The 18,933-nt window shown below is 44.8% G+C and overlaps 1 protein-coding gene across 1 annotated transcript; it reads right to left on the reverse strand.

Annotated features, from left to right (window-relative positions):
* Positions 1–11,861: 11,861 nt before the first annotated feature.
* Positions 11,862–17,192, reverse strand: LOC131272643 (vertebrate ancient opsin-like). Its single transcript, XM_058274461.1, has 4 exons — positions 17,031–17,192; positions 16,369–16,528; positions 14,425–14,620; positions 11,862–12,600 (listed from the first exon to the last, which is right to left on the reverse strand). The coding sequence occupies exons 1-4, from the start codon at positions 17,190–17,192 to the stop codon at positions 11,862–11,864; spliced, it is 1,257 nt and encodes a 418-aa protein (XP_058130444.1).
* Between the last annotated feature and the right edge of the window lie 1,741 nt (positions 17,193–18,933).

The following is an 18,933-nucleotide window of genomic DNA, read 5'->3' on the forward strand; positions in this document are numbered from 1 at the left end:
TCGTATTACATTTTCGCGTGGGATTATTGTTTAGATCGTTTATTGATGTGTTTGTCATGCGAGCAAGACCCTGGGGTAAACATTGTCTCGTAATGGCTGGTCGTTGGGAACCGATTTAAAGCAAGGTGAAACAAATGTAAAGAAACATCAGAACGACAACGGGCGAGAATTCCTTGAACGATTGAGCAATTACTCGTAAGTCACGCCTACAGTGTATTTCAACAACCTACACAAAAGATCCCAAATTTGGCAAACCCAAATGTGTTGTGATAACAATGTTTCCTTCCCCATCCCCATGTGCGCATTAACCTTCGTTCTGGGTGGCTGGGTGCACAGCAATGAGGGGAAAACAAAAAATGTCTGCCAATATGGTCGCCTGAAATGTGCAATTAGAGCCAAATCTGATTTTCGCCAGCCTCGGCTCGGCGGAATCGCAAATACGACCGATGCGCCATTTGTCTATGGCCGCAAACAATGCAAAACAGCGCGCTGTCGAAAACAATGGCCCCCGGCCGGCAAAGGATGCGACGCCCGAAAGCAGGTAATGGGACGGAACGGTGGCGGAGCGTTTCACGCCGCACCAGCAATGGTCTGACGTTGTTGCGCCCTCGGAGGTGCAGAACCCTTTTCGCGGTTCCGCCCGAAAGTACGTGCCGAAGGTTCGACAACAAAATTAATGAGAATTGAAGAACAACAGAAAAAAAACCCCCTCATAGCCGGAAAATGTCAGAAAAAGGAAAAGGTACCCGGTCTGATAAAGTAAACATGCATTTTTTAAATCCACCCGCAATGGTGGCCCTTTTCCATTCGATGGTTTTTGTTGATCGAGTTGTGCAATCTCGCAAATAGAAAAACAACAACCGACGAGCTAGAAGCATAAATTATTGGCGTTGAGCTTTGCGCCGAGATGGAAAAATCGTCAAGCTCGGAAAATCTAGCTAGAAATATTACGTATCGTCGCATCGCATAATATTTTCGATTCTGCCAGTCCGCAGCAAGTGCGTATAGTTTATGATTGGCTGGTCTTTTCAATATAGTTCCGGGAAAATGGTGTCATCTCTGCGTTTCCTGTTTCCACTTGGCGTTACACATGTTTCCCTTTGTTTGATTGCGCTTGTTGTTTGCGGATGCGATGATGGATTTGGTAACACATTGTTCCGATGAAGTTGGCCCGATACAATCGATGTTCCGCGAACGCACCTACATATGTGCATCGGCAGAACATGTAAAGGGTATTACATTTATTTTCATCCCAACCGATTCGGTGATCAATGCTGCATTGCACTCGCGTGCACTTGTGAAAACAGGAGCAGCATATCAAATCAAACAACGTGCCGGTGCGAACGGTTGTAAAAAACCCATCTGGCGTGCCAACGCATAAAAACCCATCTTATGCTCGCAAGACAATCGCAAGATCGCTGCCATTTCGATGCGCAACACGGGGGGGTTGTTTTTTTTTTATTTTTTACTTTCGTTTTCCTCTCGTATTGTTCCCCACGCGCGTTTGCGTACGGCCTCATTTATGCGATGCAACCCCGGTAGAGCGTTCAAAACTGTGCCAAACCGCCGCCCCTCCGACCGAAAAAGGGGGGTTGTTGTTGTGCCGGGTGCGTCTTCGCGGCAGAAGATGGCTCACAGGCATGCTGCCCCTCCCCCTCCAACAATCCCGAGCCCGATGATCGAGCGCACGTGTGCATGCTGCAATTACACAACGATCAGCTCTCGAGCGCACTTCGGTCGTTGCTTCTTCTCGGCTCGGCGGTCTGCAACGTCTCGTCATCATCAAGCGCAAGAGCCCGGGAAACCCATCGTCATTATCGTCATCAGCCGTCCGACGCTGCGGCCAACATGCCCACGACACGCCGTCGAACGAACGGAGGCACCCGAAAGGAGGAGGCCGTGTGTGCGGGCAGCGATGGAAGATTAAATAACGCCTCACCGTAATGTCAGCAACACATCTACACACACACTCACACTAGCTGACCGCTATCCTTCCGTCGGCATCTAATGGCACCCGGCCCGACGAATCTGATCGGTTGTGAAAATTCATTTAATGTACTTACGTTTCAATTGCTTGCGGTCAGCTGGTCGAAGCCGCGTTGCACCGAAGTCGTCGATACACCCGGCCGATTCGTTGGGTGGACCGTTTGGCGCCCTCCTCCCGTTCGATCCCGGGTTTTCGGGGGATGGTTGGGGTAGCGTTTGGTTTTCGAACCTTTCCTTCGACTCCACTCGATGGCAGTGTGTGCTGCAGACCTCAGTGTTTACGCCACCAGCTTCCACCGGCCAGGCGCTTTTCACGTACGAAAAGGGTTGCAAATCGCTAAACAAACAAAATCAACACCAAACAACCGGGTGGCAAATGGTATCGAAAAACAGCAAACCCCACCGGCCGAAAGTGAGAGTTTTCTCGCGGAACCCCTAACAAGCCGGGCATATATAAACACACACACACACACACAAAGATTGGCACACCGGTACGAACTCGCCCGGTTGGAACTTTCGCGGGACACGTCGGATTTGCGCGACTTCGCGACTTTGGACTCCTTCCCGGCGCGGCCTAAAGACGGACCGAAACAAAGGAGAGAACGAGCGAATGTGAGCAAAATAGAAGGAAGAAAAAAAACTACTAACTAAAAGGTTACCGTCGCACAGACACACTTATCGTACTGGTTAGGAAGCGGAAGAAAATTGGAAAACGCTCGCACCACAACAAGACGTTCAAGTTTTGGTTCGGGCCGAAAACGGTAACTTCTCTGCCGCGGATGCTGGTGGTCTGGCGTTTTTTTTCGACTTTCGGTGGAGTCTCACAACACATACACACACTCACTCACTGCCTCGTACGAGGCACGTGCGCGAACGCATCGGCGTTAGGCCAACGGAGCTCCACCCGAAACCGCTCCGGGTTCGTTCACACACTTTCCCTAAAACCGAAGCGAGCGCTTCCGGTGACAGAACTACACGTTCGTGCTTGGCCCACACCACTCCGACGGTGGAGCTTGCGCCTGGTGACCTATGGGATGGTAGCAGGTTTAGGCTTTCCCCTTTCTGGCTGGGGGTTTCTCCCTGCAACGCCAAGGGTCACTAGGAAAAGTTTTCACGCAATCTCGCGACGGCGACGGGTTCTCCTCGGCTCGTACCAGCTGACCGGGCATGGATCGATCTCGCACGCGTTTACAACACCGTAAAGTGTTGAGAAGGAGGGGGAAGGGTGGCGGGTAGCACCTGTGAGAGTGGGCTCGAGCCAAAGAAGAAGGAAAATGCAACGGCCTGGTGAGGGGGAGAAGATGCCAGATTAATTTCGCGTATTAGGTCCGAAGCTGGTACAAGAAGCGGTTGCCAAGGTGCGATCGATTCGTATGTCGTACAAACTTAGCGAGGGAATGCATATTGCGTGAAACCACTTTTACATTTAACTTCAATGGCAAAGGAGGGGAAAAAAATGTGACACACTATCTTATCCGCTCGATTGATGTAAATTGGTTGTTTTTCTCCTATTTTGTTTTGCTACAGCACTCAGGGCAACGGTCCGAGAGGCAAGTATGAGGGACAATACGATCGAAAGCACATCGTTTAAACCACAGCACAACTTGGTTTTGCAAAAATCTTGGTGGCCCGAAAGGACCCCAAGGACACCGAAGCGGTCTTGGAAACGAAGAAAACGAAAACAACCTGACCAGGCACACGAACGTACACACAAACACACGGCGGGCGAGTTGAAACAAGGGGCGGCGAAAGGGAAAGTCGGGCGTGTTGGAGTCCGGTGCACAGAAGCCAGCGTGGAACGTCCGCAGTCGGTCGCGTCACGATCGAAACTGAAAGCGCACGGTTTCGGCACGGACCCCTCACGGGTCCGGTGGTGACTAAAGGCTGCGCGATCGTCGATCGTAGGCGCCGGTGGGTGGGGGGGAGTTTATTCGTCGGCGCCTCACGATGACGACGTCGATGCTGATCACAACGATAATTATGTTGATTATGGCCCAGCAGTTGGGCTGAGCGGTGCAAGGGGCTGCTGGTGCTGGTGGACATATCTTGCGATCGCGGGGGATGCGTACGGGCTCACTGCGTGCTCGTGTGTGCACTTTGCATCCCCACCAACACAAGCGACCGACCGACCCGTCGCCATGCAATCGATGATCCACCGGGAACACCGTCAATCGGTGATCCGCTCGGGGAGGACGCGATCAACCTCACTCGCGGGACGCTGGTAGTGGTGAAAGTGGTCCCGAAAGCAAAACAAAATCCTCGCTCTCCCCTTCCCCCACGCCCCACGGGAGTGGACGCGTGCCGGATTTCGGGCGACGCGGGAACAAGAGTGTGACCCACCGGGCGACGAAAGTGGCGCAGGGAATGGGCGAGAGATCAACTGGTGGCGAACAAGAAGAAGAACCCGACGCGCTGGTTGCTGGAAGAGATGAGAAGGAAACAAGGGAGAAAGTGCCGGGCGGGGGACGCGAGTTAACGTGAACGAGAAGCATTAGAAGTGGAAGAGGAAAGCGCCCAACCCTAAGCCGGCCCGGCCAGTTGGCGGAAGGGTAGGAAAAGCTTACCGCATAAGCGACCACGGGCGGCCTCCAATCGATCGACCGTGAATAATGGCGGCTCACGCTCGATAGGTTGGTGCGCGTCACGGGAAGTGCGGGGTCGGTCAACCCCGTTGCCTAAGGTGGGGAAAATCAAATTTAAAATATTTGTCAATTTCCAGCTAGGTTAGCGCTTGGTACGACCAAATTCCACGTTTAGCACGAAAAATCGCTTACATGATTTTCGGGAATCTAAATCTAATCATTTGGTTGGGAAAATGGGCGGAGTAAATTTTATTACTTAAATTTAAAATAAAACGATTTTTGAAAACAAAACATACACTGACAATTTGAGATGTTTCTGGATTTCGAAGCATTGAAATAATGTTTAAATTTCTATCAATCCGCGACGCTGTGTTTTGCTAAGTGACATAAAAATAAATACACATATGCAAACCTTATGTTGAATTAATTTTGTAATAATTTCAGATGTGATTAAAAGTAGTTCAATGCTTCGTAAACTTATATGTAGTCTCGCAGATCTGACCATTTTGATATGCTGATTCTGAAAAAACTTCGTATTATTTTACGTCGACTGTCAAGCGTTTTGAGAACATTTTTATTACAATGATTTTTTATAGACCAATTTATATTTTTTAATTATTTTTATTTGTTTATAAACAAATGCTCGGACTTGTTTAAAACCGGTAATAAAGAGATTAAGCTTCCCTAAGGATAACTCTTAGTACAATATTATATGAGTTTCGTGGCAATGTGAGTCATTCACACGCTATCTTAGTACACATTTATTGTACAATCATTTTTGGTAAAATTTGGTTATCAAAAATTATTGAAGTAACGATTTTCGAAAACTAAGCAGAAACTAGGCTTCCCAAAGCATACGTTTTAGTTAACATTGCAGCCCACTACAGCATAAATCCACTACCACATTAGTGTACAGGGTTCATCAGCAAAGTTGTTGTCACCTACTTTTTGGGTGACACGGCAGTCAACGTGTTAAGAGATTTACCAACCCAATTCGATAGTTAGACAATAAAGCCTATAGCAACAGCTTTCCCGGTTGCAGTTAGAACAAAGATTTATTTACGAAAACAATAACGAATTGTGAAGCGATAAAAACAGTACTCAGTTTGAAATCAATCATGTCGATCAAAGGATTTATAATCTCATAAAATAAACAAACAAAGGTCACATTTTGCTATTTATCATCTTATGTTCAACTCCTTTATTTTTAATGTTTTTCGCACCATTGTACTCGAACACTATCACGAATGACTGAAGCTTCAGAGGACATGGAAAATATGGTTGTTGCATTTTTCATTCGCCGTATTGTTGCTGACATATTATTAAAATTTATTTTGTTCTCCATTTTAAACACACAAACCACTTGAAAACTATTAGCAGCCTGGCATTGGTGTGGTTTTCCTCGTGAATTAATAAACATTATGTACCTCATATGAGGAAAGCTTTTACACAGTTTTTGGTTCCAAAACATGTTTGTCAAACAAAATGTATTACACACATCGCGAAACAATAAAAAGCGAAAAAAAATCTCTTTGTGCAAAACAAAAATATGTCAGTAACAGAATCACCGAAAGGAATTCGCTTCGTATGTGCTGTATGGTGCAACATTGTGCGACAAACGTAATTGCATAATCGCAAGGATTCTGTGGATACTTAAACGCAACCAAGTGTACTAGGCCGGCAAAAAAAAGGACAATAAAGGGAGCTGCTAATCAGCATTACCCTGCAGCAAAATGCCAGCCGGCGCAGTAAAAAGCAGTTATTATATGACGTTAATATATGGCGCGTCTTAAACCATTTACCTCCATGTCAACAACACGGTGGATGAACTTTTGTTAAGCTTTTACCCAGTAGGAAAAACAGGCGACCTAGTAAAGCATGAGCATTTCATAACCTAGTTTTATTCATCCTCATTACGTTTACGGCTGGCGGTAGTTCGAGGGACTTGTCGCTGTATTTAAGAGAGTCTAAAACCTGTCACACACCGAGAGCACGTGTTTACCCTATGGAAATTCCAAACACCGGACCAGCGATCGGTACGCTCATTAGGGGCTGATAAAGCAACCTAAAGCAGGCACCCATGTGAGCCTCTCTCTCTCTCCCTCTCTCTACCTTGTTAATCCTTCTATGCTGGATCAACACCGTGTAGTAAGCGAGCAACCAAATCAACGCAAAACATAACCTTGCACTTCGAGTACCGACAAAGTTTTCCCAACTCAGGTAGAGCATAGGAAAAGAACGTATTTTAAACACGACCGACTACTTGTGTTGGTTTCGGCTCAGTACGCTACAAAAAATAGGATCTAAGCAAAGCAGGTAAATTGCATCACCAGCCCAAAGGTAATCTCCCAGCTGCCTGGGAAACTATTGTCGACACAAATGGCATTACGGCCATTACTCCCCACTCGGACGGGTTAAACCTTTCCTCAATGTCATGGTAAGCTGCATTTTAGATCTCCAAAAAGCTGTCCATTTCAGCGGTGCAATATTTGCACCCGTGTGCATTTGCGACGGCTTTTAGTTGTGGACGAAAACCAAAACATATCGGTCCCCTCTGGAGGGTGGGTGTGGGGGTAGTTGTGTTTTGTTGTGCCCACCGACTGGCTGCGCATCAACAAACACCGCCCACCCCAAACCGTCGTCGGTCCGCAATTGGGCAGGATTGGGAAAATTATGAAAAACAAGCAGCAGAACAAATCCACCATAAAATCCAAACAATAATCCCCCTCCCACGGAACGAAACAACCCGTGCGGGTGGAAATGAGCAGTGTGGATATGCACAAAAAAAATCCTTCTACCACACACCATCCCCGACGCCTGGTCCGGCACGGTGAACATTAATGTTTACTTTCACATTTACTTCGCTCGGTCGCTAGTTACCGCACGTTGCAGTGCACACATTGTACGCAGCCGAAAGATTTAACGTTTGGACGAGAAGATGTGTCTTTTTTTTGCATTTTGTCAAACAAATGTATTTTTGCCTCCCGAAATGAGAAAAAAAAAGTTGAAAATGTGTTTGGTCCCAAGGGCGAACTGGGTCGTGGTAGAAAGGGGTCGGGGACCATTAACATATTTGTGCCACAACCGGCACGTAAACAGACGCCGTTTGACGGCCAGCCGGAGGAAAGACGGATGATGCCAAAAAAATTCATCAGACGCTGCCGGCTCCGGTTTCCAGAGCCCTCCAGAGCCGGACAGACGCTTCGGACTGTTTGCGCACCGGAGTTGTTCGAGCAGCATAATTACGTGCCTGTTGAAAGCCAGTTTTATCGCTATCGCCCTCCCGCTTTCGGCTGCTGTGAGGTTCAAATTAGATGGTCAGAACAAAATCACCAGCCACACACGCTCGGACCTCACGGTATCGGCCGAGGCTAGCGAGCCAGCGTTGCTTCATTCATCAGTTGCATCGAATTGCACACATCTATGCGATGCGAGGCACACAGATGCGTCCACTTACCGTGTGCATCGAGTGAAACACGATGTTGCTGGTCACCAAGGGGACAGCCAGCAACGGCTTGGTACCCGAGGACCGGTACTGGCGCCACAAGTTGACTCACTTCGTTGCACTAATTGAGCACCAGCGCCGTTGTTGGCCCAAGATTAGATACATACTCACGCAGCACCGATCAAACATACCTGGTCGGGCCATTTTGGCCAGCCTTTCATCTGAAGGGGGCGTTGCGACCGGAGCATACAGAACGTCAACCGGCAGCTGAGGCTCTGGTGGACGGCGGACAACGGTGACCATGCTGGAACCGGCTGGAACTGACCTACCGTTCGCCGAGAGTTCGAGAGTTTAATCGGTGTGCCGTGTTGCTTAAGAGCCGCGCAAAGGCCCCCAATGGTAGTGGATATCAGATCGAAAATTATGTATTAGAATAAAAACTGTTTGCTAAGCAATATTTTTTGCTGATTTTAAGCGATTCGTATCCAATACAAGCTCCTACATTATGAATTTGAAACTTTGAATTAAAATTAAATAGTTAACTCCTCTAGGCTGATTGAGACAGTGGAGAAATATAGCATTACTCCCGAAACTCCGGTCTTGACATGTTGAATAACATCACGATGTCATTAAACAAAACCATTTCTCATTACCAACTGCTCCCCCGCTGCCGTTCGGTTGACTCGGTCCGATTACCATTCGTACGCCGGTAACATCAATCAAACGTTCCAGAAGTTACAGTTGGAAAAATCCATCTTTGTTGATGTTTATCTAAGAAAAACGAACCCATGCTCTTATCAGCATTAACACTTTAATGAATTGGTTAGGAGAAAGTTTCATGCTGCGTTCCAACGCCTTCGCAAAAAGAGCACAACCAAGTCGGTACGGAACGAGCGTTGGATCCGACGTTTCAAAAGTCTTTCGAAGAATCGCATCGCTTTTTTTTGGTTTACATTTGTTTTGGTTGTTTTTGACTCCTACGGTTTAATTTTGAAAAACATAAACTTTTCAATTGTTCAAATCATCATAGCTGCATCAAAACTTGCGCCACTAACTGTTGTTTAAGAGTCCGCTTTTTGCGCCTTAAACTATGCAACCTAGTTTACATGGAAGTATAGTGCAGGCAGCATATTTAAGTTTATGTTAACCGTCATGCTTAATTTACACGAGGCGCAAAAGACTTAAAATACAAGCGAAAGTATCAGTTTTCCTGTCACTCTTTTTGCGTTTCGTGTAGATGTTCCATAAACTCGTACTCCATACCAGGTGCGCGAATTTGTGAAAATTATTTTTCTCTCGCAGACCGAAAAGCACATTTTCCCACATGTTACCAGTTAACAGGCCGACTGACAGCATCTGAGCATCTGAGCCGACTGAGCATGTAAACCACGGTTAATGAATATTACATTAGACCATGATGTAAACTAAGCATTAAAGAAACATATCCATTGTAATCTATTTATTTGTGTACCGCTCGCACGGTCCATCGGTATAAAAAAATCAATGATAAAGTGTTGCGCCAATGAGAATGTCTCCCATGACTGTCCGTCATATTCGGACAAAGTTTTGAAAATGCCATCCGATTGCATGCTTCTAGAACCAAATAAATCCCAGAAAGCCTAGCAAACTGCAAAAAATAACCAAGGCACCCGCAAGCATTGTTTAACTAGAAACAATAGCTTAATTAATATTATTTGTTTTCGTTGGACTGTTGACTTTTCCTTGAAGCATTTTTTCCACTATTGCAGCAATGAATAAAAACCTTCTTGAACGTTTATAATATTCCACTGAATGGTTTTTTCATTTCTGTTTTTACAATGGTATCACAATTTCAGGTCACCGTGGGCAGTTTCATCAGTCTTTTCCTCGGTTGAAAGACCGTGTGATACGATCCTTTGAAGCATCAAAGCATGCGAAACCCCATTTCAAAGCGAATCGTTAACGTTGTATGGTTTCACAAGAAATATACCCCGATGAAAAACAGTACAGTTGTAGAACAAGAGAAAACTCTGAAACCAAACCATATTTATAACTTGTTTTTCTTAACACAACTTATTTTATAGGCAAAATCTACCGTACAACTTATCAAAATAAAACACTTAAACTAATAGTTTTAGTGATAATAAAAATACGGAAATACACAAATCAATATTAGTTTTAAAACATGCGTTTGACGCAAGTGCGTACCTTTTTCCGTGTAGTACAATTGTCTAGATTTAAATATACTTTTATAATTCTCTTGTTAGCTGCTTTTAATGAAAATCAATAAGTTTTTTTACAATTATTCAGTGTACCTTTTTCTGATTTTTCTGCGCATGGAAGGTTGGCACAATATCAGTGTATAATTTGTGTATATCAAAAACATTGCAAAGGAGCAACAAATAAGAATAGTTTGTCACCAAGCAAAATTTAAACAGGTTGGATTACATTTCATCTTGTACACTTATTTATTAATTGTTCTCGTTAATACACTACCGCACGTTTTTTTTCCGTGTCAGCATTTTCTTACCCTAAGAAGGATGATATTCATTGAAAATATCCTATTCTTCGATTTTTTTCTATGATAATAATTTAGAACATATGTGAAATTGCTTTTTAATTTAAAAGAAAAACAAAAGTCATTTAATCCTAAAACATGGAAAACATTGGAGTTTTATACCTTTCTAGTGCTCAATATCACATTTACGAGTTACCTAGTTTTGCTTCGTTGCATTGACAAGCCGTTTCCGGCAAATACCTTAAGAACTGACTTTATTTGTCTTGTTTGAACCGTTTAACCACCACCTTGACGTGCTTCAAATTGGACTAACATTTGTCGGCGATCACGAGCGTCTAAGCTTCGGCATCGATCTCTAATCGACTTAGTTTTATGGTTTACATGTTCGATTTGTATGACAGTTGATTTGTTACTAAATGGCATATGCTTATCGTTCCTTTCTCATCTACCTGACTACAATAAATATAGCTTCTCTGCACCCCCGTCCTTATGTTTACAAGGAACTGGTAAATAACGGACATTTATTCACAGTAACTCTTCCATCACACTGATCAAATGTGAAAACCCACTGGTCAACGGGGATTTAACAACATCCAACCGAAACCGTACTCGATCCAGTTTCGGATATATATTTATTCTTTAAAATCCCAAACAATAAAATTGCTCCAATTTAAATCGCTCAATCGACGACGTGTAGCGGCCAGGTATGTCGGAAGTATTAAACTACCGCTCTAATACTATCCTAAGCTATGCAATAAAATTGAATAGATGTGCTTTAATTTTAACATACCGATCTATTTGCTTACCCTAACAAGAATCATTTATGATACACACGCTAATTTGTATAAATATAATATTTTGCCAATTTTTGCTTTGCCAATTGGCTGGTGGTTCGGTAGGTTCTTGTTTCATTTAATAATCAAAAGCTCGTTGTAGTTATATGTCTGTCTCATTTCATAATTGTAGCAACATTTGCACATGTACGTTCACATGTTCACATGCAAGTTCATCGTGTGTATAAGTTTTTGTTGTCGAGTTTTGTTTATGAATTAATATCAAGAAAAGGGGTATACAATTGGAGTTAGGAAAACTTATGCGAAAAGAAATAAAATATAATTAATTTCAAATGCAAAATTTATAACAATTAACCTCCTCACCGAAAGTGGGCTCTTTACATGCGGCGAGAGATTATCGAAAGATATAAGAAAAAGAGGAACTTCAAACAAATGTGTCGGAATGCAACACTCTCACCCTACTTTCCGTAAATTGTAAACCACTTTATGGTTGCGCAAATTCATCTCATGCCCTCCATAACATACACACACGTCAGGCCTCATCGGCAAGCGTTACCTTACAGTAGATTGGACCGAAATTGTTTCGACTTAATCAAAATCGATTTTCCACTATTGATCACAGATAGTTCAAATTCGGGACGCACGAACCCGCGCGTCGTGTCGTCGTGCGTTACGTTTAGCACCGTTTGGTCGGGTGGGGACTGGCTAAATTCCTTGCCGGGATGCGAGCAGCTGGACGCGTCTGCCAGCGTCTGCTGTCCGGACGGTTTCAGCAGGCTGATCTTGAGCCGATTCTTCTTGCGGCAGAAGTCAAAGCTGCACTCCACCATGTCGCGGCTGCTCCTGGTCACCTCGCGCTGCATGGTGGTGGTGTTCTGATCCGCCCCCGGTGCCGCCCCCTTGTTGCGCACCCGCGTGAATGCGGCCCGGAACTGCGTGTTCATGCCGACGTAGATGACCGGGTTGTAGCAGATGCTTGACTTGGCGATCAGCGCCGGCAGCACCGCCAGCCCCGGCCCGATCAGCTCCGGCGGACCGAACTGCTCGATCAGGGCGAAGATGGCGTACGGCGTCCAGGCGACCATGAACGCCACGATCATCACCGCCACCATCGAGGTGACGCGCTGCTCCGCCCGGTTAATGCGCCCAACGCGGGCCGAGTTCTCCCGCATGTTGACGATGATGTTGGTATAGCTGTACACTATTACAATCAACGGAACAACCAGCCCGAACAGGAACAAAAAGATGATGTAGGTGGTGGCGTTTCTCGTTTGCGACTCCCAGTTCACCGAACAGCTGCATTGGAGATTAAAAATTGGAATTCGAAAAAATCGTTAATAGTATCATCTATCCATGAACGAACACGTTGTGACAATTGCAATCGAAAATGTCCACCTCGGTCTTCAGAATACATCCCTCACCCTTCCTTTCTATACAGTTGTAAATTCTACGAACGAAGGCATAAATTTAACGCTTATTATCCTCTTCTCAAACGTTCAAAAACCATTCGAAGACTTGTTAGTAAATAAATAATTTACTGGAAAAGTGTTTTCGTAGATGTCCCAGCGCATACATTCCGCACATTAACTTCGGTCCAAATGGGGCGAAGAAATCAGTGACACTCGAAGAAGAGTTCCGAGAAGACGATTGCTTTCGATGACATTCATAGTGGGATCGGAGGGTGACCCTTTCCATGACGTATCAGCGGTTCATTCAGTGACCTTAGATTTTCCTCTTGGGAGAGCAGTTGAGATTAAAAACCGGACGGGACCGTGATTCATTAGAATACATAATTTAGCACAATTTAATTGGCCATTCCTAAGTGGCCTTTTTTGATGTGACGAGCAAGTTTGAAGTTGAAGTTGAAGATCCACCCACGGTGCACTCGCGATGCCGGAAGGCGGTAGCTTTTAGTTGGCATAACGTTTCTGCCACTGGAGTGCTTCACTTCGTAGAAAAATACGCCCATAAGATATCGAAAGATTGACGCTCCCACAACGCATTTCATATGCGAACAATCGTAACCGCTTTCCAACGCTGGTTTTGTTTTCCATGCAAAAACGTTCATGCCTGGAAAGAGCGTAAGTGATGCAGGATGTTTCCAATGTTCGTCCTATTCCTTGGTGGATCGTTGCAATCCATCGCAATGCTTTCAAACGGTAAATATCCCCAGAGAGTTGAGCTTTTCGCAATCATAAAAGCAAGGAATTGAAGAATCGTAACATAAGTCGTGCAAACGGAAAACAACACGCAGTACGGAAGAACGTCAAGGACATCGCACTGTATATTTTCATCCACCTGTTTTTGTCATTTCATCTATGGCAAAATGCATCGTTTCAGCCAACAAGAATCGCTAACAACAACTCCACCATTCGTAGTCACCACAGGACCGCTTCCATGTTTCCAAAAGATTTCCTGGTAAGAGCCGGAAGGGTGCACATTGTTTTTGGTGTACGTATTGTTGATTCATGTCGAAAAATACATAATAATTCGTTTTTCCACTGTACTAACCTTTTTACAGGACATTTCCGGTTAAGAAAATATGCAACTCCCTGAAGGTTAAAATTATCACACAAACCACAACTGTCCGGACAGCCATTTGCTACGACATACCAATTATACTTCCCGCCGAAAGTGGGCTTTTTCGCCGGAAATTAGTACACTTCGACGAAGCCACCCGAGCAACTCTTGTCTCCATCATCCAGTACTCTTTAACACTCGTACACATTAGTGTCAGTGTATTTTCGGGGCGGTTAACCCACGACCATTTGTAGGGCCGCGACCGACTGCGAGGGACAAACATATGTGGTATGCTACGATGGTAAGCCTTCCGCGAAGGATCCCTCGAGTCTGCCGGGTACAGTTCGTTCAAATTTTGATTTAATCAAAATGCTTCAGTACACACCGCAGTTCATTGCGCTGCGGTAGCGAAAGCCGCTGCCTGCCCTGCCGTTGCCGGTGTGGACCAAGATGGTGGAATGGTAAAGGATTGCATAATCTATCCTTGTGCGTTCGGTTGGCCTCGTTGTCGGTCGGATATTACATCGAAATCGGAACAAGCGATGATACCGGTGCGTCTCGGTAAAGGGACTATGCGAAACTCCTACCGCGACTACCTACCTGATGTTAGCTGCCTCCTGCACGTACGCACCCCAGCCGAACAGTGGAGGTGACGTGAGGGCAAACGAGTAGCCCCAGATGAAGAACACGGCCAGGACGGCGCCTCGGCGTGTCAGATTCCGCGACGAGAACGGACGGCTGATGAGACAGTAGCGTTCGTACGAGAGCACCGTCAGCGTCGTGATGGAAGTGATCCCTGTAACAACAGCGAAAGTTTAGAGCTATCGCGTCGACCAAGTCAAATAACTGCAACGATTCATCCCCAATTTACCCGAAGGATGCAATAACGAGTGGAGTATGTGCCAAACGAGGAAGGTGCACGCTATTCAACTATATTGTTATCGTCCACTTATGAAGGGAAGCTTCACTTTAGTCTTAACTTATTTGGCAAGATATTCGATAAACTACAACGAGTCCTCCGCCCCTTTTTCGTTTACATTGTAGCGGTTGATTTATCTTTCTATTTTATGGGTGATCGCTAAATCGCCCATTTGTTCACCGATTCCAAATTTCAGCACATATACATACCATATGCAGAAAAATACCGATTAATTTCTAAACAAATAGCAAATGCGGCAAAATAACTGAGCAAAACGCCAAATCTGCCGTTCCATTTGAGCACAATATCATTGTTAGCTTATGAGCTGTAGTGTTCATTGCGTGAAATAAATAAGCTGAATATTTTAAGTGGAAGCATTGGAACAACACAGTATCAGCAAGGCATCTGAACAGGACATTAACCCACGAATCCCTGGTGAAATGATGATAAATCTAACCCTCCAAGTGCTCCCAATGTATTCATTAAAAGTATTTACGTCTAACTTTCCGATGGTCTACTAAATTCAGCTTCCATAGAGTTTATACGATATGCTAGCCGAACACTAGTTTTCCATTACCAAAACCGAACCCAACTCAAACACGTAAAGCACAATCTGAAATAAGTGTATTATTTCAAGCAATTTTTCTCACCGTCGGGTATCATGTCCAGTTTCAGTGACTGAACCGTACAATCGATACAAAAAAATAACACAAACAACTAGAACAAGCATACCTTTCCTCCTCTTAAAGTGATCTGGCAAAACATCACGAGCGGGAGCGCAACGGAGAGAAGGACACCGTATTGCGCGCGGTGAAAGATACTAAATTTCAAGGCTTATGATTCCGTCCAATTATACGAGTCAACTTGCAATACGCAAAATAAATAGACTCAATGGGAAGGGTAACGTTAAGTTACGGTCGCTTGTTAGGGTTAAACATGGTTTCAGTTAACTCAAATATTGGACTCCCGACCTTCATGGAAATTTTAACTAGAAATGATTGTCCCACGTAAACCCAGAAAAAGCCAAACAATAAAAGCATTCACCGCCATGCTTGAAAAACCTCGACATTAAAGCAACATAAAAGGTGGACAAACTTTTCGTGATTGTCCTCTTTTGCTTCATAATTTTGTTTCGTTTGTACATGCAATTCTAACGTGCAGGAAAATAATTTCGAAAGCGATAGGAAATAAATTAACGACTGTCCCCTCCAACATACTGCCGGGATTGATTAAAAAACGTGAACGTGAAACGATGCTCTCATCTTGTTTTTATTTTCATTTGCTAACGAAATTTTATGCTCATTTTCCCTTCCGGGCGTGGACCGTGCCATCAGGTCTATTAAACCTTACGGCAAGACAAGCGAGATGAAAGGAAACAACAAACCGCAGCGAGTGGTAAATTAATTGATAATTTCTCGATTTTAAATGCCAAAGTTCAGACTTGTCAGGTGCAATGAAGGAGAGTACATGAATCGTTAAAAGCTTGTCCTAATAGCTGTGTCCCTCGAGGGCAGCACAAGAAAAGTTTTCCCATGTTTTGCTTCCTTTCGGAACTTCGAAACCCAGCTCGGACCGATACAACCGTTGGCGAAACAAAAAACAAACTTAGCATTCATGAAAATTACCTAGCAGGGACATGAAAAATCCGTACGCCACGCAGAGCGTCCTGCCAAAGATCCAGCGGTGGTAGATGGCCGACGACAGGGTCAGCGGGTTGCCGATGATGGACACGGAAAAGTCGGAGCAGACCAGGTTGAAAAGAATGATGTTCATCGGCGTCCATAGCTGGAACGGAAGGAAATGGGGCAAACATTTGTGTTAGGATTCAATCGGAAAAAAAACCCTGGATCGAGGCGGATGGGCGGGCCAAGATACGGCAAAAGAATGCGATAGATACTTTCAGTGATGGGAAGGGTGGCGGGGAGAGGGGGGGGGGGGGATCACAATGGAGCCTGGATGGATCTTCCTGGAACCACCTAGTAACGGACTCATTGATTACGATGCCGGTCTGTCACGGCTGGAGGAAACGAAATCGAAGTTCCATGAATGTGAATACGATTTTGCTGGAAATGAACTGAACCCGCTCGTCAACTGTACTGACAGGGTCCATTTCGCACAGGAAATATAGGCCCGCACTGCCATTCGGCATTCCCGTATTTGCCGATTGCCCGTTCAATTTATTCGCCACCTCCGTTAGGGCCAGGATATGAGGGGCGCATTGATCAGCACGTCAACCCGGCCGGACGTTTATCCCAGATAGATAGGTACCTTGTTCTCAGTAACTCACCTGCATATCCTTGCACATGAGCACGATCACGAACAGGTTGAGGAAGAAGCCAAAGAACCCGATGAAAAACAGCGTGATGGCGGACGCACTGTACGCCCATGCTGCCATCAGCTCTTCGTAGTCTACCACGCTGGATGCCACATCGGTAGGACTTTCGTTCATCTTCGGGGCGGCAACATGTTTCGGGCGAATGGCGAGTCGGTTCTGGAAGGTTACGAGCTCACTGCTGCTGCCTGCTGTCGGGAAGAATTAGCCGGGAGTGATACCGAGGCTTAACGCTATAGACGGCCAGGCTTTCAAAGGAGCCGGCTAGGTTGCAACGCCCGTGCTTCGCGAACGGCAGTAACATCCAAGAAAGCAGTTTCGGCTCGTCAGGTTGAAGTTAATCTACCTGTCGGACTACAGGGTCCTTTTTAAACCCTGACGCTGGCGGCACAAAGGTTCACCATCCGAGAACCGTTGATACGTGTGGACGGTAGGCATACCACCGCTCCAGAATGTTAATGTTCAACCTCACATTACTCCGCTTTTCACACCCGGATAACTTGCTCACTTCCGCTGTACTTAACGTCAGCACACTTTGGAGAGCTCTAAATTCTATGGATTTCGTCGGCATTAGTTCGGCTTTTCGTGAGAAAGTCATCGCTCATCTTACAACCGAAGCCAGGAACTCGGCTGAAAATTAATTCGCCATTCTTAAATACCCCACAATGTTGCTAAATCCCTCGATAGAATTTGTGAAAGAACACAAAGGAAATCAGCCATTTTAAGAAGAGTTTAAGGGGCGATTCAGGTAAAACATTTGATTTGGATTTGTTTGTAGAATTCGCAAAGCGAAAAACAAATTATGTTTTACGAATAAGCTTCACGGTCAATGCAAATCATTGGCATATAATAAAACATTAATTTATTCATCAAACCATGTTTGCATCATTTTCAAACCATGTTTGTATCATTACATTATAGTCTTCTTCTCTTTGGCGTAACGACCGTCTTGGTCATGCCTGCCCGTTAGGGACTTGGTGGTGGTGAGCCCCAGCTCTCATGGGCTATTTTATCTAACCGGTGATACCGCTTGGCTGTTGCGAACCCCGTTTATTGTCATGTACCCAATTATAGTCATGCACCCAATCTTTAAAATGAAGCATAACTTGATAAGTTTAAAACCCTAACTCTTTGCATGTTATTCTTTTCGTTTTAATAACCTACATGGTATAAGTCATTTAAACTTATTTTATACTACGGGGACACGTTTTAACTTCGAAAGAACACATTTTTGTAATAAAACAGTCACAAACGACAAATACTAGGCCAATTTTTTCGAAATAAATTACATCTTAAGATTGGCTATGGTTCGGGTGAAAAGCACGTTCACATAAGTTTCTACTATAGATACTACTTTGCTGTGCCTCATTGTTCAACACCGATGTCTTGCATACTCGAACGGTGCACTTATTTCGCTCAAAACTTAAACTTCAAAATTCCTCACCCCCAAATAAGTCTAATTGGAAAAATTGTTTCGCGCTTTGTGAAAAATTCTTCTCCAATTGTTCTGTCGGTAATAAATTTTTGATATTTTTTTACATTTTGGTGTCAGCTTCTTTTGGTCGATCATTTGCTTCTCAACATAAAAGGCACACGAATGGATCGATTGTTGTAGTATCCATGGTCACATTCTCGTCACTTGCCTACCGTCGATTTAAAAGCACCCACCAAACACTAGAAAAAAGATGGCCAGCAGCCAATGTTATGCCACTTTAATTTCACTTAGCCAACCAACACATCATCTTTAAAGCGTGCTCCACGGACGGGGAGTGGGACTTCACTTTTCTTTTCCGACGCTAAACGAAAACTTTCGCTTTTTACGTATCAAACCGCCTATAGTTTGCAGAGAACTTTGCGC

This window comes from Anopheles coustani, chromosome 3 (genome assembly GCF_943734705.1).
Source record: "Anopheles coustani chromosome 3, idAnoCousDA_361_x.2, whole genome shotgun sequence".
NCBI classification, from domain to species: Eukaryota; Metazoa; Arthropoda; class Insecta; order Diptera; family Culicidae; genus Anopheles; species Anopheles coustani.

Bases quoted from the DNA above. Each gene is read 5' to 3' on its own strand.
- LOC131272643 (XM_058274461.1), bottom strand. From the start codon at position 17,192: ATGAACGAAAGTCCTACCGATGTGGCATCCAGCGTGGTAGACTACGAA. The intron at 14,621-16,368 runs GTAATTTTCATG...CTGTTGTTACAG, and splicing joins ATTTTTCATGTCCCTGCTAG to GGATCACTTCCATCACGACG. The intron at 12,601-14,424 runs GTAGGTAGTCGC...TCTCCAATGCAG, and splicing joins CAGGAGGCAGCTAACATCAG to CTGTTCGGTGAACTGGGAGT.